This window comes from Callorhinchus milii, unplaced genomic scaffold (assembly GCF_018977255.1).
Source record: "Callorhinchus milii isolate IMCB2004 unplaced genomic scaffold, IMCB_Cmil_1.0 Scaffold2, whole genome shotgun sequence".
Classification (NCBI taxonomy): domain Eukaryota; kingdom Metazoa; phylum Chordata; class Chondrichthyes; order Chimaeriformes; family Callorhinchidae; genus Callorhinchus; species Callorhinchus milii.
This window is the reverse complement of record NW_024704743.1, coordinates 63824604-63847824: the sequence shown is the minus strand read 5'-3', so window position 1 is coordinate 63847824 and position 23221 is coordinate 63824604. Positions and strand designations below refer to the sequence as shown.

Here is a 23221-nt window from a genome sequence, read left to right as displayed (position 1 = left end):
TTTTCACGTCGGGAGGACATCCCAAAGCGCTGCACAGAACACACTGTAAAGCGATTTGACTGTATATTTGTGGGCGAACGCGGCAGCCAATTGCGCACAGCAATGTCCCACAAACAGTCGTGGATTGAAAATGACCAATTTATTATTGTTTTTGGTTTTGGAGGGATTATTATTAGGCGTGTGGAGTAAGGAAACTTGCCCAAGGTTTCGCCCTGCACAAAGGCAAAAAAAAGCAAATGTCCTCAAGTCTCCACATCTGAATGCACCAGAGTAGTGTTTCAGTGAGATTCTGAGGAAAAGGCAAGTAAATCTTAGCAAACTTAAATGAACCCGCAGAGAAATTATAATCCTATTAGTGTCGAATGCCATCAGATTCTGTACGACCTGTCACCGCTGTCGGTACCACAGTGAAGGCGTAATGTTATTTCATCCAAAATCTGCAGTGTAACATATAGTAAATAATACCAGGCTGCAAGCAGTTCTGGAGAAACTCATTAGCTCTTCTTCACTTTATGTTCTCAGAATACTGGTTCTTCACCCTGTTGTAGGATTAATTTATTTTCATGACCCTGCGGTAAAATAAGGACTGGCACAAATGTTGTACAATTAATCAAGGTTTATTAATTCACATTAATGATGGTTATAAGTAATTAAAAGAATACATCCAATTATGCTTACGTATCCACATATACTGAAGTTCACAACGATTTAAGTTGACCAACCAAATGCTGCGGGAGAGATAGAAGAGCAATGTCCAATTTAACGTCCCATTTGAACCCGAATATAAGTCCTCAAAAGGTATCCAAGAATTGCTGTACGGTTTCCAGTTCGATATCACTCAAAAGTAGCCATGCATTATTATACGGTTTCCAGTTCGATATCACACAAAAGTATCCAGGTATTATTGTATTATTGTTTAGTGTGGTTTAAATCGTAGTCTTGAACTTCTTTCTTTAGAAGCTGAAATGTGGCTTGTGACTCCCAAGTTCCAATTTCTTCCTTCTCTCTTTCTCTTTCGAATCGATCTCCATTAGGTGACCTTTCACCTGTTGTCTTTTGCAAGATGGTTCCTTTGTAAAATCAAATGCAACATAGCTCTCTCCAGCAGCAGACCAATTTTCCATGAGAAAACGACCGATAAGAAATGAAAACAGTTTGTTGCTGATGAACAGTGTTGTTTCTCCTCCTTGAGCAAGGATCTTCTTCGAAGCTAGTCACAACCAGCTCCCCTCATATGCGATCGATCATATGTCTCAAATATATAAACATCGCAAATATAATTTGAGGTATTATTTAACACATTAATTACAGAAATCCTACACTGTGTAATCAAACTGTAATTTTCTTTAAGTAACTAAAACATCCTTCAGGTTATGTATTGGTTACCTAACTGTCTGTCCTGAAGGATTATAGTTCAAGATGCTGAATCAGTATACAGACCCCCCCATTTGCTCATTCAATGCTGATGTAATCTCATTGTAGATTTCTGAACCCTGGAATTTATTCCCTGTTGTGTGCCATTGAAGTGCCACTTTTAGGTACAAAAATACATTTTTAGATCAACAATTCTCTTGGACTCAACTATTGTACTGTAGTGGATAACGCTCTTGCCTCGCAAGCGAGAGGACCTGGGATCAATTTCTGGGTGGGGCGAAGCCTTAGGCCAGCTTCTTTACTCCACACACACGCCTTTGTTTGCGGAGCAGTGAGGAAGGAGCCCGCTTGTTAGTTGATTGGCAGATCACTTTTCGGGGGGTAATAATCCACCCCTCCACCCCAGAATGGAGTGGATGGCCACTCAATCCACGACTAAACTTTACAATATATTCTGTGAAGCTCTTTGAGATATTTTGTCGATGTGCTAGGTGCTATATCAAATGCCAGGATTATTATTATTGTTATTATTATGCCATCTGCGGCTGGGCTTTCAGTGCAAAATTGGCTGCCACATTCGCCCGAAAACACACAGTCGCTCCACTTTGCAGTATATCCTGTGAAGCACTTTGTGACATCCTCCTAACATGAAAGGCACTGTATCAAATATAAGTATTATTATTCCTTTCCACTCTATTCTCTGAGGACTCCACACTATAGCCTTTGGGATAGAGCAGTTTTGAATGCCAGCAGTTTTGCCAGGATTCCTCTACATGAAGGTTGCATTAGAGCAATCTGACTCTAAGTCTAGATTTGTGATATCTTATAATGAGAATCATGCTGAATATAGCTGAACATTTTCCATCAGACAGAAGGGTCCAATCATGTATGTATTAAAATAGCTACTTTTTGGTTATGGTGTGTATTGTAAATTTGGTGAACTCTTCTGTTATCTTTATTTTGTTTTTGTGCAGCATTTATATTTTGTATATTCACTTTTGGGAATGAGATGATAGCTGTGAAGTTCTCTTTTGAACCTTTTTTGATCTGACATTTTCAATTAGGATATTTTTATCATCAAAGGGCTTTTTGAGAGGGAACTCCTTTGATGTTGTTTCTGGGCTTGTAAGAGTAATACAAATATCATTTAAAGCGCACTGAAGGGAACAAATCTAGGAATTCAGCAGAGAAGCTTGGAATAAATTAATTCTAATGCCCTGAAACATCCACTAATATGTAAATGTTTAAATGCCACAATGTCATTGTGTTGTTTTGTGGCATTAAATATAAATATATATTTCTTGTTTGACCCTCAACTATCCTTTCTATCCCACATCTGTGCTATGACCCGCTCTGCCTTCTCCAACTTCCGGAGCATCGCCTGTCTCCGCCACTGTCTCACACCGCAGGCCACCGAAACCCTCATATACGGATTCATTACATCGAGGCTCGACGATGCAAACTCCTTGCTTGTCGGCCTCACCAACTCCTCCCTCCATAGGCTGCAGATCATCCAGAACTCTGCAGCCCATGTCCTCTCTTGCACCAGGCTCCGTGACCCTATCACTCCCATCCTCGCCCGACTCTACTGGCTTCCCATCACACAGAGGATACAGTTCAAGATTCTGGTCCTCACCTTCAAAGCCCTCCATGGTCTTGCTCCTCCCTACCTCTGCAACCTCTTAATCCCCTACCATCCTGCCCACTCCCTCCGCTCATTGTGCTCCGGTCTGCTTCACGTCCCCGCCTCGCTCGCCCCATCATTGGGCGGGCTTTCTGCCACTCTGCCCGCACCCTCTGGAGCTCCATCCCAGAGTCCCTCCACCTTGCCGCCTCCCTTGCCTCCTTCAAGACCCATCTCAAGACCTTCCTCTTTGACCATGCTTTCGATCACCCTGCTTCCCCCCACCCTACACCCTCCCCAATCCCGACCCCCAGCTCGGGTCCGAAACTCTTGACTGTCCAGTACCTTGGGACGTCCTCCCGACGTGAAAGGTGCTATACAAATGTAATTTTGTTGTTGTTGTAAAGTTAGCGCATTTTCAACATTCAAAGAATATCCCAAAGTAAAGTGGTGCTTATTTGCTGCTTCAATATTATGTGAAGCAGGTCAATTTTGAAAGCAATAATTGAAATACTTTACTGGTTCAAGTGACAGTCTAAACATTTGGAAAGTTAATGATGACATTTGGAGAGTAAAGTAATGCAATCCTTTGTAAACATAAAAAACGTAATTGGCCCTCATTAATGGATGAGGTCAAACTAGCATTCATTTCTATGTAAATTCTGTCATTCTTGACTTACAACCACTAATGATTTGGTGGAGGTGAGAGAGGGTGAGCAAAAGTGCCCAACGTGACGGTTTGTATAGCAGGTACATTGGGGAACATGTTCCTTTAACTTAAACATTCTTTCTTTCTGCTATTTCATCTTTCAGATATTTTTTTTCTGTCTTAGACAAAAGTCAGTTCTTTATGCAGTTGCTACACCACCAGACATATTCCTCAACCTAGACCTACTATGCACACCTAGTACCTTCTGACAGTTATATTGCCAGGTTTCACAACATCACAAAGATTGGTTTGGATGAAGAAGGCCCTCATCTCTCTAGAACACCCACCAAACCTTCCCTCCATCACTGGCCTCTACCACCTTTCCTGACATGTTCCAGTTGTTTAACTATCTTATACTGGATCTGTGAATGCAGGTCATTAATGTATTAATTCAGGTTTGTTGGACTTTGACAAACTAGGAGAATGTTAATCTTTCTTAAAACTCACAGCTTCTGTTCAAAAGAATGTTCGGATTTGATCTCCTGAGCAGGTGGAAATGTTTTTTAAACTGTGTGCAGTCACTTGGCAGCTAATGGTTATGTTGTGATTCCTGAGGTTACTCCCTATCTTGCGTATTTTGCTGTAACTCTCTGCTTGTTTGCAATGGGCTATGGTATTTGGAACTGTTGCTTTCCACACAACTACTCCTATAGCATCACCTAGTGCTCAAAATAACTACAGTTGACAGTTGAGTTAAAAAGAATGGTCCACCTCAGAACAATACACCTATAAGATTGCTAGTTTTTTCCTTTTTGCTTTGTCAATTTGGTTTCTGGATGTAAACCCACCACAACAACAACAACAACTTGGATTTATATAGTGCCCTCCACTCCGGATGGCGTCTCAGAGCACTTTACAGTAACGGATCCCGGGACCGAGCCGGGGGGAGGGTGGGGTGTGGAAAGTGACCAAAGGCTCGGTCGAAAAGAAAGGTCTTCAGCAGAGACCTGAAAATGGGAAGGGAGGGAACGAGATGAAGGGAAGGAGGAAGACAGTTCCAGAACCTCGGGACATAGTGGCTGAAGGCACGGCCGCCGAGGGTGGAGCGGAGGACTCGGGGGACGAAAAGGAGTCCAGACCCGGAGGAACGAAAGCAACGGGCACTGTTTTGAGGAGAGAGGAGGTCAGAGAGGTAGGGGGGTGCAGAGGAGTGCAGGGACTTGAATACAAGGGTGAGGCTCTTGAAATCGATCCTCTCTGGTTTAGGCAGCCACTGCAGTCTGGCAAGGACTGGGGTGATCGGAGAGCAGAGTTTCTTTTGGGTGAGAATGCAGGCGGCAGAGTTTTGAATAATTTGGATTTTATGGTTGGTAGTGAATGGGAGACCGGCGAAGAGGACGTTGGAGTAGTCCAGCCGAGAGGTGACAAAGGCATGGACTAGGGTTTCAGTTGGTGGTGAGGGGGTCTAGGCAGCAGATGGTGGGTTTCATGGAGGTGACGGTGGGTGAGAGGGAGGAAGGAGAGATGGGGAGGAAGGGATGTAGAATGGGGTTGGTGGTAGGAGCAGATGATGAAGAAGGTGAGGGGGACAGCGAGGAGGTGGTGGTGGGTGACAAGGTGCAGCTGGATGAGGCTGCCTGGCGGATGTTAAGTATTTTAGATGAAAAGAAGGGGTGTGGGGTAAGTTGAGGCTACACCAACTCATGTATAATCAGCAATGTGTTTCTTATCGGAATCTTTATCTGCTACAAATGGGGAAAATGTGTCGGTCCTTGTTCATGCCTAGGAGATATCTGGCATTCCACCAATGTGGTGGAAACGTCTTTCGCCCACAAAATACAGTCAATCCACTTTACAGTACGTTCTGTGAAGCACTTTGAGACATCTCAACGACATGATAAGGCTCTATATCAAATCAAGCATTATTATTATCTTATCCTTTTATATAATGGAACATGTCATTGAGCAATGGGAACATTTGAATTCTGTTGTGTGGAATGTTTGAGTTATTTCAGTAACAGATGTTCAGAAATTCAACTGTTCTGAATCCAATTTTTTAATTTTAATAGGTAAAATGCATGTATAAAATGGGGATGGCTCTTATCCATACTGATGAAGAGTAAAGTACTATCGAGATTTTAGAGTGGTAGAATTTTAAGAAGTATTGTCGCTTTGACTTGTGTAACTTCTTAGAGCATTGTTCAAAGTGTACATATTACCTCCATATTTCATCACTGTGATTTATTTATCCCTTTGCTTTATAGGTTAAGAAGTGGCCTATTGGAAAGCATGGTTTACTCTTTGACCGAACTTGGATGATAGTCAACCAAAATGGCGTCTGTGTTAGTCAAAAGCAGGAACCCAGGCTTTGTTTGATTCATCCGCACATTGACTTGGAACAAGGCATTATGACCATCAGTGCAGAAGGTTAGCAGAAACATCTGGGTACATTGCAGATACTAATCTCAGAAATAATAATAATAAATAATAATCCTTGCATTTGATATAGTGCTTTTCACATCTTCTAAAGGTCTCAAAACGTTTCACAGAATATATTGTAAAGTGAATTGACTGTATATTTGTGGGCGAAATGCTAACTAAAGACATGTTCGAGATGCCATTTGTCCTCCCATTTTCCTACTTTATCAATGTCCTCCTGAAATCCTGTACAATCATTCTTACCAATTGCCAGCACATGTAGGGTTATGTTGTCTGTAGAGGATGGACAAACATAGCCTCCAATATCTGGTTTCACTTCAGGTTAATTCCTTTTTAATCTATGTTTTCTAGTTCACCTCTCAAGGTAAAAGTCCCATATATACATTATATATGCCTTTCAGCATTTTAAAGTGGAGTCCTGTAGCGTACAGATTAGGGCAAGCGAGCGGACCTGGGTTCAATTCCCAGGCAGGGCGAAACGTTAGGCAAGCTTCCTTACTCCATACGCCTGTTTACCTAATAGGAAGTAAGAACCCGGTTGTTAGTCGATTGGCGGATCGCTCTTCCGGGGCTAACAGTCCCTTAAAAAAAAAATTAATAATAATTTGGTCACTCTATCCATAACTGTGGGACACTGCTGTACGCAAATAGCTACCATGTATCTATCGCCCATAAATATATACAGTCAATTCACTTTACAGTACATTCTGTGAAGTGCTTTGAGAAGTCTCTCGAAGACGTGATAACAGCTGTATCAAATGGAAGGATTATTACTATTATTAAAATCCTAAATCATGCTTCTTCTTAATTACCTTTTTCAAAATGATTCCAGTACTGCAGAGATGACCTTGATACCCAGTGAATACAGGGTCAGCTCTAGCATACTCGAATCACTCTGCTTTATACCTTCTTCATTGATCTTGAATGTAACATTAAATTATTCAGTAAATTCATTCAATAATACTAGAGTTGTAGAATCAACCCTTTTAATAATAATAATAATAATAATAATCCTTGCATTTGATATAGCGCTTTTCACGTCAGGAGGACGTCCCAAAGCGCTTCACAGAATACACTGTAAAGTGAATTGACTGTATATTTGTGGGCGAACGCGGCAGCCAATTGCGCACAGCAATGTCCCACAAACAGTCGTAGATTGAAAATGACCAATTTAATTATTGTTTTTGGTTTTTTTGGAGGGATTATTATTAGGCTCTGTGTGGAGTAAGGAAACTTGCCCAAGGTTTCGCCCTGCCTGGAATTGAACTCAGGTCTCTCACTTGCAAAGCGAGTGCTCTAACCACTGAGCTACAGGACTCCAAATAAGAATAAACCTTATTTCACTGTTAATCATCCAAATACATGTCTGCGTGTATCTGGATGATTATTTTAGCAATCTGTGAAAACAAGAATCATGACCTTGAATTCAGATTATTGCCAAATCAAAGTTAAAATGTGATATTGCTTCATGTCTGTCTGTCTGTCCATCCATACAGTAGCCTGCAACAATACATAGATAAACCTGGAAATATTGAACCCGCAAGCATTGGAATAATTTGATTGCAGTCTCTGAGGAATCCAACAACAATTTACATTTATACAACGCCTTTAATAGCAGGAAGGTACCCCAAAGCGCTTCACAAGGATACCTGAAAACATACCCCAAAAGGTGGGGCAAATCGGGTGAGGGATATGAAACAGGCTGGTGTTAGCAGTTGGGTCACTGTTGCTGCAGGAGGTCACTGAGGCAAGGAGGGGCAAGTGTGTAGAGGGATTTGGACGTACCTCAAAGTTTTACTGGGGATCATTTTTGTTTAGTTTTGTACTCTGCAGAACACTGTGGTATTTCAGGTGAGCTAAGAAACTGGAGGTTTGTATTACAGCATTTAATGGTTTGATTTTATGAAAATCTCAGTGATGGGAGTGATTCGTTGGGGCAAAAAGCAATGGTTAGTAATGGGATTCACTATTTGTGACTCAGTTGCAAACGGAATCCTGCTGGTATGCATTGCCATCCGGTTCACAGGATCCCAGACCCAAAGTATCAGAAGTATATCACAGGATTCCTCTAAGATGGCTACGGTGTACTGTGCATTACCAGCAGAATTCCCATTAGGATTCCTGTTTTTGCCCACAAAATACATCATCAATCCACTTTACAACGTATTCTGTGAGCGCTTTGAGACATCTGAACAATGTGATAAAGTGCTATATCAAATGCAAGGATTATTATTATCATTGTTATTATAATAGGGTCTCTATATTGCTATTAGTGAATCATGTGGTGAACTGCTGCTTTTTCATTTCCAATGAAATATAAATTTCAGTTCCATAACATTTATTAAGGAATCAACTTCAGGTGGGATAAGTCAAGTCAAAATGAGATGCTTATCATAACAAGGTTTAATTGTAGCATTTCTTGAGTTTTTCAGATTTCTAAAAATTAACTTTTATAAGAAATAAGTTTCATGGGATTTGCTGAACTATATTGATGTTTTCTCAGTATATATATATATATAAAGTTTTATGCAATGCTTATTAGTTCAACATTCATTGTCAAGACTTTCTCTTTGTCTCAAGGCCTTCCTCTTAGACCATCTGTCCCTCCCCACCCACCTCGTGGTGCCAAGCTAGGACTGCCAAGCACCTTGGGAGGTCCTCTCAATGTCAAAGCCACTATATAAATGTAAATTTGTATTGTATTGAGTTCCCTCAGGAAATCCTGCTGACAATTGGCAGTAGGTCAGAGCCCACACAGCAGGAGCTCTGGTCCAAATTGCTGGAAGGCAATCGCAGTATCTCTGAGTTGGCAGTGTTATAATAATCCTAGCATTTGATATAGCACTCATCACGTCTTTGAGACGTCTCAAAGCGCTTCACAGAATATACTGCAAAGTGAATTGACTGTAAAGTTAACGGATCATTAGCAAATCCTACATCAGATATTCTGGTATTTTATATTTAGGAAAAAACACACATTACAGTAAGTAATAGTCAACGTCATTGTGTGCCACTGCTTTCTAGGCCTGTTATGGTTATCTTTTATTACTGTAATGTGTTTTGTTTTTTCTAAACATAAAGTACTAGAATATCTGAGGTCCAATTTGCTTTTAATGATGAGGTAATATTGCAACTACTGCTAACAGTTTGCCAAATGAACTGAGATATTTCAACAAGCTGTGGGTAAGCAAGTTCATTCACGAGTCTCCTAACTGATACTTCCTGTGTCAATTCTCTGCAAGCACATTGAGTGGATGATAGAGAGAGGCTGATGATCATACTGTTTGCTTGACAACATTCTGTTGATGGAGCAGCACTCAAGTAATTCCCAAAGGATTTTCTTGGCCATCATGCTATTTTTTGAACGTGCGTTATTATTTTTGCCTTGTTATTTTTGTTTTTCTGTAGATATAATATAATATAATGTCCACAGATGAGAGATTAATTAAGATTCTGCTCCCTGGCCTCTGCCTTTCTGCACCCAGTTACAACAGCATGATTGAGATCCCAACGGAGCCTAATATGTGACAATTTATAAATGAAACCCTGTGATAAGGAAACCAAAAGTACTTAACACCAACCCACAGGAACTCCACTTTAACAAGCTTTATTTACACAGCAGAGCTCCCATTAGTCTTTCCTGGCTCGGTGTCAAGCACCACCACTGTTAAGCGCTCCAAGATGCTACCCCGCAAAAAAAGGGTGCTGTATAAATGTAAGCTGATGGTGGTGGTGTTGTCGTCCTTATGATGTGCATTATGTATTTCTGGATACAGGAAGGAATGTCCACTCGAATTTCTTATAATAATATTAGAGGAATTCCTACATTTTACATAGCACATTTTGGGAGAATGTTTCAAAGCGCTTCACTGGATTTTCTGTACAGTGTAATAACTGTGTATTTTGTAGGTGAACATAGTAGCCAATTTATGCACAGCAATGTCCCACAAACAGCCATTAAATAAATATTATTTGAGGCATTGTTGTCCAGCATACTGGAAAAAACTCCCTTCTCTTTTTGAATATTGCAATGGGATGTGTAACATCCACCTGAACAGGCAGACAGGACCTCAGTTTAACCTCTCACTGAAGAAGGCATGCCCAACAGGTCAGCACGCTCACAACACTAAACTGTCAGGCTGCACTGCGCAATTTCAAAGTCCCAACATGAGATTTCAACCCACAATTTTCATGACTCAGAGGCAAGAGTGCTACCAACTGAACTAGGCTCATCCCATTTGGAAGAGTCATTTATTAGACTCTGTAGCTCCTCTGCAACCAGTGAACAACGCTTTGGGGAATCGAACAAGAAACCAAGCAGGAAAGCCTCTGTCACCACAACACTCACACCTATCACAAATATATAGGTGATTTTTTAGTTGCCTTCCATAATATTCAATTGAAAGTGTATATCTTCTGATAGCTCCACAGTACACAGAGGGTCAGTACCTGACAATTAGTAAGTGGCTGCCACCACTGGCCTTTGTTTCTTTGCAGAACTGAAAGTGTGTTCCCCAGAGCAGCTCCAACAACAGTGGTGTGTTCCAGACTTACTAATGAGTGCACACACTTACAGGACAAACAGGAGAGTCTTAAGGATATCATTTTATTGATTTAAAAACTGCAATTTCCTTTTACGGGTGTATTAAATTACAATATAGTTTTAAAAAATCATTCATTGGCAGGAAGATCTCCAGACCTTTAAAAAAACTGCTTTAAAAAGAAATTTGTAATTGTAATCCTACGGGGCTCACCAATTACAAGTACCACAACAACTCACATTTATATAGCCCCTTCATGCAATATAGCATTTCAAAGTGCTGCAATTAGGAGGTTTCAACGGATTCAGGACAGCAGGAAATGCATTGTGCCATACTGTACACACGTGCAAAACCAGATCTCGGGCAGTGAAGTGGAAAATAACCTGCAAGCTTTTTGACTGTATTCCATTCAATTAGACAGATTTATCTTTTTCTGGATTGAGATACTTTATGACCTGCTACATTTAATGATTTGTTTACTTCATTCAGGAATGGACCCTATAATGGTGCCTCTAGAAGAAGGAGATGGAAAACAGTTTCCATTTCAAGCCTGTCAAAGCAAAGTCTGTGGAGACAGGTGAGAATCTGAGACAAACCTATAACAGCTCACAAATAAATGTCTTTATTGCTTTTGGTGTCGGCACCATTTACTTTGGCAGGCAGAGCCTGAGTGGTCTGGTGGATATGTCAAGTTAATACAATTAATGGCACTGCAAGTGAAGTGTTACAATTTGGTGCAGCATTTCATCTGTTGGACAGACTGAGCTGTTGAAACATGTCACAGTCTGGACATACAGGATAAGTAATGTTAAATAAATATACATAAAGAATATGAAAGAACTTATCTTGTTGAACGGTCTCAAAGTGTTTCAGAACTAATTGCTGTCAAGTACGTGGCCTTATTTGTAGCAAACATGGTAGCCATTTGCTCCAATAAGGTGCCATAAACAGCCATCATGCAAATCACCAATTAATCTGGAAGACTGCAACATAAAAACAAATTTAGGCAGGAATATCATCATGTAACGCTAGCCTGCCTACACAAACCTCTGGGTTAAAAAACAATTGTTTGTGACATTATATTATACTTCTTTGAAATGGCTAATTTTTAAAAATCTTTTTATTTCAGTGATTTCTCCCCACTCCAGAAATAGTCTTGTTGAGTTTTTTTTATTAAAATGTATCTACTTGATTTATTTTTGGATGCCTCACAGGCATAATATTTTATTCAGGCTTTACAAACTGAGATCTTGGCCACTGATCAGAGGTTTGAGGCTCAGGCTTAACTATCAATCCAATCCAGTTGTCTTATTTAGGTGACGTTTTTGGCCTCGGCAAAACTATGAGATGGGATAACTTAAAAGGAAACAATGCAAAATGAGATTGTGTTTGACCAATTTCATAGACATTTTTGAGGAGAATGACTATGAGAAGCAATATAATGTACTATATCTAGACTTCCAAAGGGCATTTTATAAAGTACCACACGAAAGACGCAATTCATAATGGTCACTGGGTATCAAGGACAAGTCATGGACATAGATTCAGAATTGGCAGAAGGAAAGAAGCAGAAGGTCTTTTATAGGGGAGCCAGGTCAAAATAGAGGAGAGGTATTAAACAGTGGACCTCAGGGACTGTACTGGGACTCCTACTGTTCAACATATATATTAATAGACCTGGATTCACAGACTCAGTGTAAGATAAGTAAATCGGCAGATGATACCAAATTGGGGGGAACTGTGGAATCTTGTAAACCTAAAAAAATGTTTTACTTTAGGTTTCACGTGTATCAAGCTGCTTTGACTACCCTCAGTGGGGAGGGGGTAGGGGTTGGTTAGCAGGATCTCCTTGGAATGTGCAATACTTGACCTTATAATGAGATTTAAATTCATTGTTCCGTTGCTATAGAACAGCTTTATTTAAAAGATTGATTGTTTTGCATTTTCACCAAAATCTTTGTTTACGTTGACATTTGTGAGATAGCAGCCAAGACTAACATTCAGCACTCCGAGACACTATCCTGCATGAAGGATGCTATATAATGCAAGTTGTTGATGTAGTTATACAGTACTAACATGACATTGTGGTTAGTCATCTGAGTTTCTTTGGGGGAAAGGGTAAGATAGGCGAAGGGAGTTCAATAGACAAATCTACAGCAGTGAATTAGCATGGTTGCCATCTGTCCACCTGCCTATTGCCCGATTCCAACATTGCCCGACTCCACTACTGCCTCACCCCTCAGGCCTCCTCTTCCCTCCACAAGCTGTAGATCATCCAGAACTTTGCAGCTCGTGTCCTATCCCGCACCAGGCTCCGTGACCCCATTACCCTCGCCCGGCTCCACTGGCTCTCCATCCCTCACTTAAAAATTCTCATCCTCACCTTCAAGGCCCTCCATGGTCTTGATGGTCTTGCCCCCTCCTACCTCTCTCCTACCTCTTCTGACCTGCTAACCCTTTATCAACCGGTCCGCTCCCTCCATTCAGTAGGCTCCAGCATGTTCCATCGGCGGTCAGGCCTTCAGTCTCTCTGCCCCCACCCTCTGGAACTCCATCCCACATTCCCTTCACTCCTTCCCTTGCCTCCTTCAAGGCATGCCTCAAGACCCTCCTCTTTGACTGTGACTTCAGGTACCTTTCTAGCCTCCACCTTCCCTGATCCCAACCCCCACCGCTCAGGTCCTAATCCCTGACTGTTCACCGACTCAGTACCTCCCGACATGAAAGGTGCTTTACAAATGTAATTTTGTATTGTATTGCCCGTCAAACAATGTTTATGGGTCTGCTGGTAGAAGGCTTGTTTTTTTCAATGCCATTGGCAGGTTTCTCCTTTCAACAAGTGAAACCACTGAATATTGTCAATCGGGCACTATGGCACTATTCAAAAAGTGAGGGGAGTTTCTCCTGTGATCCTGACCAACAGATCCCCCAAATAGAATCCATGGTTGTTTATTGCTGTGCGCAAATTGGCTGCTGCGATCGCCCACACAGTCAATTCACAGTCTAGTATATCCTGTGAAGAGCTTTGAGATGTTTAGACAACATGATAAGACATTATATCAAATTCAAGGATTTCAAGTAGTAAATATGGGACTAAAATATGTAGATGCATTGGCTTTCACTAACCACAACCATTTAGTTGATGGCGTTGAGGTTCTATCTGTAACCCCTATTTAAACCCAATAGTCTAAATCTACATACAATGAACATTCATAATGATACATAGAACTCCTTTGCCAGGAAACTATATTTTCAAAATTCAAATTGAAAATTTGTGCTCCTAATATAGTGCATTGTAACCTGAATAAATGCATAAAATTGAGTTTGGCCTTGCCGTCAGCAGGTTCCAGGGTTCTTTATTTATTATCAGTCTTTTATTAAATGTTAAATTGTAATTTTGCCAGTGATCCTCTTGACCTCATAATGGCAGGTTTGACACAGAATAATGAAGGCTCTGACTTAGAGCAGAAGCACTGCTTTGTATTCCTGTAATCAATGCAGGATTTGACCTTTTAGCTGTGTCATAAACAAAGGCTTGTTCAGTGTTCACAAGAGAGGTTTGGTTTAAAAAGGCCCATCGGCCCATTTGACCTCATCTTTCCAGAATACAAATCTTTTAAGTCTTCTAGTTACAGCAGCAAGCTGTTTCTTAAATGGCTCCAGGGTCCTGTCCTCAACCATCCTCCATAGGACCCCATTATGTCTGCTTAGCCTTTGTGTACAGGAATACTTTCTGTCATTTGCCTTAAATTCTGTTTCATAACCCTGAACCTGTGCTTTCCTGTTGCTTTCGCATATATAACATGTAGTTCTGGGTTTATTTTCTCTTCTATTATGCATCTTATAATTGAAGGGCGAAACCATGAGCAAGTTTCCTTACTTCACATGCCTGCTAATAATTCCTCAAGAAAAAAAAACAAAAATAAAAAATTGGTCACTCAATCCATGACTGATTGTGGGACACTGCTGTGAGCAATTGACGCTGCGTTTTGCCCACAAATATACAGTCAATTCACTTTACAGTCTATTCTGTGAAGCGCTTTGAGACGTCTAGAAGAAATGAAAAGCACTATGTCAAATGCAAGGATTATTATTATTATATTCCTCTATTAATATAACATGACAAAACATCTATTTTCAAGCTTTAAAGTATCTGTCAAAAATTGATACATCTAAAACTGGGATTAGCCTTGGTATCGCTGAACCACCTCCAAGGCCCGAGCAGCCTCTTATGTTGAAATCAGATTTGCAGAATTCCAGATGTGGCAAATCAGAATGTTGTTCTTCTGGGGATCTAACTTATTTGACAATATATCTGACATCTTGTTTGCCTTGTTTATTGCTGCTTCACACTGTTTGGACATCATGAGCATTGAGTCAACTGATACCACAAGGATTCTTTCAACTTTTCCCTTGACATTTCCTGTCCCATTCATAGAACCATAGAAATGTATGACACAGTAGAAGGCCATTCATCCCATTTTTATGTTGGTGTTTATTCTTCTAAGAAACCAAATAGCTGCCGTCTGCATGTGTTAGTCTTATACTCTTTCAAAATGCCCCCAATCTACTCTGCTGTAAAAGCCACTCCTGGCAAATCATTCCATTCTCTGACAACCCTTTGCATGTTCTTCCCAACTTTTCCTTTCACTCTCCTAGTCACAATCTTGAATTCATGCCCTCTCCTCGAATCCCTTATCAGTAGGGAAAAAAAATTATGATTAATTTTTTAAAACACATTATTTTAAACACTTTTATCATATCATCCCTGAACTTTATTTTTTCTAATGAAAGGAGTGGTAACTTCTCTAACCTCGCTTCATTGCTATTTTCTTTAATTTCTGCTATCATCCTTGTGAACTTGTGCTGCACCCTCCATATAGCTCTAAAATCTACTATAGTATGTGGTGACCAAAGCTGCACACAATATTCCAGCTGGAATCCTGCTTGCACTTTTAATGACCTTCTCCATCTGCAGTCCCACTTTTAACTAACACTATATTTGTATCCTCTTGATCAAGAAGGTCCTAACACTGATCCTTGAAACACACCACTGAGAACCTCTACCAATTGGAAAACAATATTCCTTAATTCCTGCTGTTCTCAGCCAATCAGCAAAAATATCCCTTTATCCCCATCAAAAGCCTTTTGGACATCCAGTTACACTATTTTGTTTGCCTGTAAAATACATAGGCATTAAACTTTATAGTATATCCTGTGAAGTGCTTTGAGGCATTATCCTGACAAGAAAAGCACTGTATCAAATATAAGGATTATTATTATTATTCTCACTGTAAATTTGGAGTATCACTTCCTCAAAAAGTAATGAACTTAGCCAGACAAGATGTACCCACCTGTCATTAGGTTATAGTAAACTCCTGATAACTCTACCCTGGCTTAATTTGGCATTACCACTTAGTAGCCTTGCTGCAAATATCCTGGGTGCTTCCCATGCAAAATGTTAATAAGTGATTCCATTTTACTTGTCACTCTGCTTGACATATAAGTAGTCGCATTCTCAAAATTCTTATAAGTACATACAATGTAAAATTTATTGGATAACTCATCCTATAAGATGGTTTATTGCATTGTAGAGGCCTCCTGCCCTATCCTGTGACTGGTGTGGTGCTTGCCGGAGGTTGGGTGCACATTCTCAGATGCATTGCGAAGATCTTTGGTCTATTGGAGGGCATCGCCGTGGCCTCCCGCCCAGCCTTACACCCTATCCTGTGACAGGATAGGACGAGAGGCCACAGAGCGGCCCTCCAACAGCCAGAGGCCTCCATGATGCATCTGAGTATGTGCGCCCAACCTCCCCCAAGAGCCCATGTGAGTCACAGCACCCGCTTGTGGCCTGGGAGGACCTAAGCCCAACTCACTAATTCAGAAAACTCGTCGCTGAGCTGTTTTCCCTTAGAGTGATGACTTATCCAGAAATTACTATATTTTCATTAATATAATATAGATATATAGATAATCTTTATTTTTCTTCAAATTATTGATTCCATTTATTTTCTAATCATTGATATTAAGCAAATGGATCTTCAGTTGCCAGGCATATCACTGCTCTTGAATATATTATTTCAAATATTTTTTTATTTGCTTCTCTGTAGGCGATATAATAGTGTGTTCACTTGATGTAACTTTTTTNGGTGTAATCTCAGTATAAGTACATAATGTTCATTATTGTCCATACTGTGTTCTGACAGATTCCAAGTAATGAACATTTCTTTTGGATGAATAAGTGATGAAAACATGCTTATTACTCAGACAAGAAATAACTAATACCAGTGGCCAATTCAGTTGAAATAAAATCTTCAATTCAAATGCAAATTGCTGCATTATTTCAAAGAAATATGAAACTTAAACTTCAACAAAGTTTATATTAATATAGGGTAACCAATACTGCCATCTGCTGGCAAGGAGACTCCCTCATGTACGATACACAGTTACTGCACTTTATAGAAAACGGTATGGTATGAAATTAAGGATGATTATTTTTAAATGGAAAAGCTCTATTGGGGAAATTGAATATCAGAGGTCCACAGAGGTCATGAAAATTCAAATAAATTGTTATCCACTGGATAGCCCTCATCCACCAGTTTAATTACTTTCTCAAAGATTTCATGAGGCACAATATACTGCTTCTAAATCCATGTTGACTATTGCTTATAAGTAGCATTTAGATGAGCTTCAAATGAGCAGTTAGAGAACATCTTATACAACTGTCTCAAAGATTTTGACACTGTGCATTGTTAGGCTTTACTGGTCTATAATTTCCAGGCTCATGTTTCACTCCTTTTCTAAAATGCGAAATTTATATTTGATGTAAGTTCCAAAATTGTAAGATTCACTGCCACAAACTGCAAAACCCAAAGGCAAAGTGCTGAAAGGCCAGAGACCAAAATGTTTTTCAAACATCATATTTCAGACCCCATTATGTCTAGTATCTCCCAATCCCTCTGCCTTGTGTCCTCTTTTCCCTCTTTTAGATCATGACTGAAGTCCTTCCTCTTCAACTGTGTTTACGACCACCCCTGGTTCAGCGTCAGGTTCAACACTCCAAGATGCTGCCCTGTATGAAGTTGTTGTTGTAGCAGTGCCTTGGGATGTCCTATCAATGTGAAAGGTGCTATACAAGTGTAATTTGTTGTTGTTGTAGGTATGTTTAAAAAGTACATTTTTTTCACAGAGTAGAAGGACTGGACTGCGGAGAAAAGGTAGCAGCCTGGATCTCCATTTTCCTTGGTCGTCAGAGTCGTCTGGTCAGACAAAGCTCTGATTTTCACAGAAATGTAAAGAAGCAGTACACGGAAGGTAAATCTAAATACTACTGCAAACACAGCATTGTGAAAAAAAGCTCATTAAACATGCACAGAGAAAGTTTATGCAGAAAACAAAAAGTTGATAAGGAAACTGAAAGGCTTACAATGTCAGCTGCTAGAAAGTGCACTGTCTGAATCTGGATTTGTGAATGAGACTTATGAGCTCAAGAGCTCAAGCTGCGTACCTCCAAGTACTTGAGCCACCGCTCAATGGAGAGGGGGTAAAGCCCTAACAGAGAGTGGCCCTGGTTGGACAAGCAGCAACAAGCTTACCAATGTGTGATTTTAACTGGTTAAACCTCTCCTAAGACCCAAATGCAGACTTTGGGTTCCCCAAACCGTTGCTTTTGCCAATTTGTGCCTAAACTCTCTGGATTTGGAACTTATTTGATTTGGAGACCATTAGGTATGGTAATGGGTTTCTGCATGTGCCAGATACCCAGCTCATCAAACATTTTATAACATTTTACGCCTCATCACAATTCTAAAATGTACTGTCGCTGCAGAGCACTTGGGCATAAACATTGTGAGAGAATGAAACACTGCTGCTAATGACCCTTTTGAACCTCTGCGCTGTACTGCCATTTTAGAGTAAGCACCTCAAGACAAGTAGAGGTGAATTTGCTTCTTCCTGCAAATTTTAAAGTAGTTTTTAAATACATTTCATGTTTTAAAAGAAGAAAGGACGATACTGGGCTTTTAATGTCAGATAGGATTACCTACAGGAAAGGCAATCCAATTTTGAACAATTTTAAGTAATGTTGGATTAAAAATTAAAAAATCAGTATTTTTGACATGGAGCTTATTCAAAAATTGATGCGGCTTTGACAAAAATAACCTGCTTTAACATCCCCCCCTCCCCCCCAAAAAAAGTTCAATGTAAACTCAAGTCTGTCAACATTCTTTTTAAAACAAGAAATCACATTGCCACATACAATCACATTAAAAATCACATTGCCACATACAATCATGAGAGGATTACATGTCCCAAAAGATGTCCATTTTGTCATGCCTTCTTGCTAAGCTAATATCAGAACTCCTTTTGAAATTGCTTTGCTTTCTACATCAAGGAGTAAAAACTGGTGTAAACTTATTTTCTAAAATCCTAAAGTCTAGATTACCTGAACTTTGAAGTGACATTTCCATGCAGAAAAGTGTTGTCAAGTGTGCAATAAATTTGAATGTAGTTATGAGCTAATACTGGGGCTGCATGAGTCTAACATTAAAGTGAGAGAGAACCTTTACATGTCTAATTAATCCTCTACTATTTTCCCTTGTTCCACATTGAAATTCTTGATTTGCATCAGATAAATATTATAATTCAGATTGCCAATAATGTGCCAGTGAAATTGCCAGTGAAAGGGAAGTGATAATATGGAACGGTTGTGTAATATCAAGGATATTTCAATCCTAAAAGAGCAAATACATAGTAATAATCCTTGATAGAATGGCTATAATGTCAAAATGCTTCGCAGTGCTTTGAGAGCACCATGTGTGATGATACCACCTGAGGGGTACCCCAAGGCTCCATCCTTGGCCCCCTTTCCTTATCTATATGTTCCCTCTCGGCAATGTCATCCGCAGACATGGTGTCAACCTCTACATGTATGTAGATGACACCCAATTCTATTTCTCCTACTCCATCTGAGACTCCCAGACTGCTGATGTTCTGTCAGCTTCTTTGACGGACATCAAGGCCTGGATGAGCAAATATTTCCTGCAGCTGAATGTTGGCAAAATGGAAGCCATACTCTTTGGCTCCCGTCAACGTCTTCTTTCCTGCAGGTCTGAACTCCTCAACCTCCCCGGGCTCTCCCTCAGACTCTCTGAACCCAAGCGCAATTTAGGCATCAGGTTCAATTCCTGTAGTTTATGTGAAGGTTTGTTGGTCAAGACACTGAGAGAAACTCATTTAATCACTTTACAATATATTCTGTTAACTCTATGAGACGTCTATGGAATAAGGTGATAGGCGAGAGATCTGGGTTTGATTCCCGGCAGGGCGAAATGTTGAGCAAGTTTCCTTACTCCACACGCCTCTGTTTATTAAGTAGTAAGTAGGAACCCGGTTGTTAGTCGATTGGAGGATCGTTTCTCCAGTGGTAATAATTCCTTAAAATAATAATAATAAATTCTGTCACTCAATCCACGATTGTTTGTGGGACACTTCTGTGTGCAATTGGCTGCTGCATTTGGCCCACAAATATATACAGTCGATTTGCTTTACAGTATATTCTGTGAAGCACTTTTAGACGTCTCGAAGATGTGATAAAGTGCTATATCAAATGCAAGGATCAATATTATTATTCTAACAGTCAATTTGAACACAGCAGGCCCCACAAACTTCCATGAAGTTAATTTATCTGAAGGTTTGTTGTCCAAGGAGGGAAGCTGGGAAGCAATGACTTGTTTCAGCCCAATGGAGAGAAACTCTCTTCACCTGCATGTTATTCTTGTCAGCACCTTGGGACATCCTCCCGACGTGAAAGGCGCTATACAAATGTAATTTTATTGTTGTTGTCAAACTTTACGATTATAGAAAATATGTTTATGTTCGCCTACAAAATATACACCACCACACTTTACAGTAGATTCTGCAAAGCTCTTTGAGATGACTTCCCAATGTGAAATCCATATCAAAGTCAAGAATTATTATTATTATTTATTTATAACATACAGTTTACACAGATATAATTTACAGAAATTGTGGAGGCATAATATATCCGTGTAGAATGCAATATTTACAAGAATGTGACAGAGAAAAACCTGGTCAGAATGTCATTGGTAACTTTGACCAAAGCTGTCTCCTGTGCTGAGGGTAGAAAGGAAAGTAGATTGGAGGGGTTCAAGCAGGGATTGCCAGGAGAGGAAGGAGGGAAGCTGGGAAGCAATTACTTGTTCCAGCCCAATGGAGAGAAAAAAAACGTTTGAGATGGAACAGTAGTTAGAACAGTGGATGAGAATGTCGTTCCAGTAAATTAAATATTAACATTTCTTACAATGGTTCAGTGACTTTAAAGGGAACATCTACCACTTTTGACTATTATTCCCACACTTTTGCTAAGCAATGTGGCAGTTATTTGCTTTATTTCTTTGAAACAGGAATACTTCATGTGGAAGTCCTGTAGCTCAGTGGTTAGAGCACTCGCTTTGCAAGCGAGAGACCTGAGTTCAATTCCAGGCAGAGCGAAACCTTGGGCAAGTTTCCTTACTCCACACACCTAATAATAATCCCTCCAAAACCAAAAACAATAATAATAAATTGGTCATTTTCAATCCACGACTGTTTGTGGGACATTGCTGTGCGCAATTGGCTGCCGCGTTCGCCCACAAATATACAGTCAATTCACTTTACAGTGTGTTCTGTGAAGCGCTTTGGGACGTCCTCCCGACGTGAAAAGCGCTATATCAAATGCAAGGATTATTATTATTATTATAGAGAACATAGACGGTTCAAGGAAAGGTTTTTTTTAGGGTGGGTGTGATGATGGCTGTTTTTTAAAGGGGTAGGTACATTGTCAGTGGACAGAGAGAAGTTGATTATGTCTGTTTATTGGGGGGAAAGTAGATGGAGCTGGGAGATAAGGAGAGGGATAAGAATGGGGTCATGGGTTTCATTTGGGAAATGAGGAGGTGAGATCAGAGGGGAAACAGAGTCAAAAGTATGGAGGGAGGATGGGTGTGAGGCAGAGGGGAGGGTGTCAGTAGAAAGGACTGAGGCAGCAGAGTGGATCCCCTGGACTTTGGAGTCAAGGAAGACCATCATCTCTTTGCATTTCAAGTGGAGGAGAGGATGGGAGAGGCATGGGAAGGTGGACGGAGGAGCTAGTTTGTGGTAGAAAAGAGGAGCCTCGGGTTGTCCTTGGCATCCAGGTTGATATAAAATATAGCTGCTAGGCACTAACACATGTTCAGAGTTTGCATAATGTTTCTAGACAAGCTTAGCTCTACTCCGGTGTCTTCCAAACTCTGCCTTCCTTGCTGCCTTGTCCATTATTCTGTATAATAATACACTGATAATACTGTATAATAATACACTGTGATTGATCTTTTTTAAAGTGTGACTTGCAAAGCCCTTCATAAGTCACTGCCACTTACCATATCGCCACTGGTCTCATCTCACCCATATAATCTGCTATTAATTGCACTCCTTTGCTTTCACATTTTATCAACTCTAAAAATTAGATTATTTTTTTACAAAATGGACCTGAAATTGGCAATTAGTTTGTGAAGAGCGGATGCGGCTCCTTTTAAATCTATATTTATGACATCATAGAATCTCTATTAGTGACTCACATAGACATCTTCACCGTACTGGAGGATTGCTTGGAAATGAGTAGCTAAGTGCAAAGTACCAGTGAAACAACCTTTCATGTTATAGTCAATTTATCACTGAATTTCAAAGTACAAAAGCTATTTCCAATTCATGAGTTCTTCATATTTTCTAGCTCCCAAACACTTCACTGAATTTGATACAATGTTCAGGTTGCATGGTACTTTGACTCATCTAACTGTTTCTCCTTGTTTTGCTATGTCTCAAAAAAGGTTTTGGAGGAAACAAATCTTTTTTTAAAAAAAACAATACAGTAGTCTGCATATGCAATTCATTGAGTTCCAGAGAAGTCAGGTTTTAGAACAAAAAAGCAGAGAAGATAAGTAGGCCATTTGAGATCCTGTAACATTATTCTCTTGGTTCATGGTTCTTCATCAATTGAATCCCACTTTGAGCCTATAGTCTAGTCTGGCTCTGCAGTACAGTGTTGGAGTGTGTTGCATTGTTACGGGTGCCATCCTTCAGATGAGACATTAACCTGAAGTCCCATCTGCCAGTTCAGATAGACGTTAAAGATCCCATGATACTATCCGAAAAGAGAATGGAGTTTCTCTCAGCATCCTGGCCAACAATCCCCTAGATAAAATTGGTCTTTCTCTTCATGGCTGTTTGTGGGATAATGCTGGGCACAAATTGGTTGCTGCATTTCCCCACAAATATACAGTCATTACACTTTACAGTAAATTTCGTATATTTTGATGAGATGATTATGCACAACATCAAAAGCTAGGGTTATTAATTTTGATCAACTGGACACACAAAAACAAACTCTGACCCGCTAAAACATGCCTTCCTGGATGTGGGAACGGCTCTTAAACAGCTGAAGCCAGGATGATCCAACTGGTGGACCACATGCAGTACCCGGGGAAAGATTTCATCTGGCCCACCTGCTCCCCGCTTCCCGGCTAACTGTCCTCTCATGGTAGCAGCAGGAGC

General features: G+C 40.2%; 1 protein-coding gene across 1 annotated transcript in view; it reads left to right on the top strand.

Moving 5' to 3' along the window:
• mocos (molybdenum cofactor sulfurase) overlaps positions 1 to 23221 on the top strand; it is a 155383-nt gene that overhangs the window by 121354 nt on the left and 10808 nt on the right. Inside the window, exons 9-11 of the mRNA XM_007897447.2 lie at positions 5912 to 6074; positions 11117 to 11204; positions 17820 to 17944. Coding sequence (XP_007895638.1) covers positions 5912 to 6074; positions 11117 to 11204; positions 17820 to 17944 — 376 coding nt within the window. The remainder of the gene's footprint in view (positions 1 to 5911; positions 6075 to 11116; positions 11205 to 17819; positions 17945 to 23221) is intronic.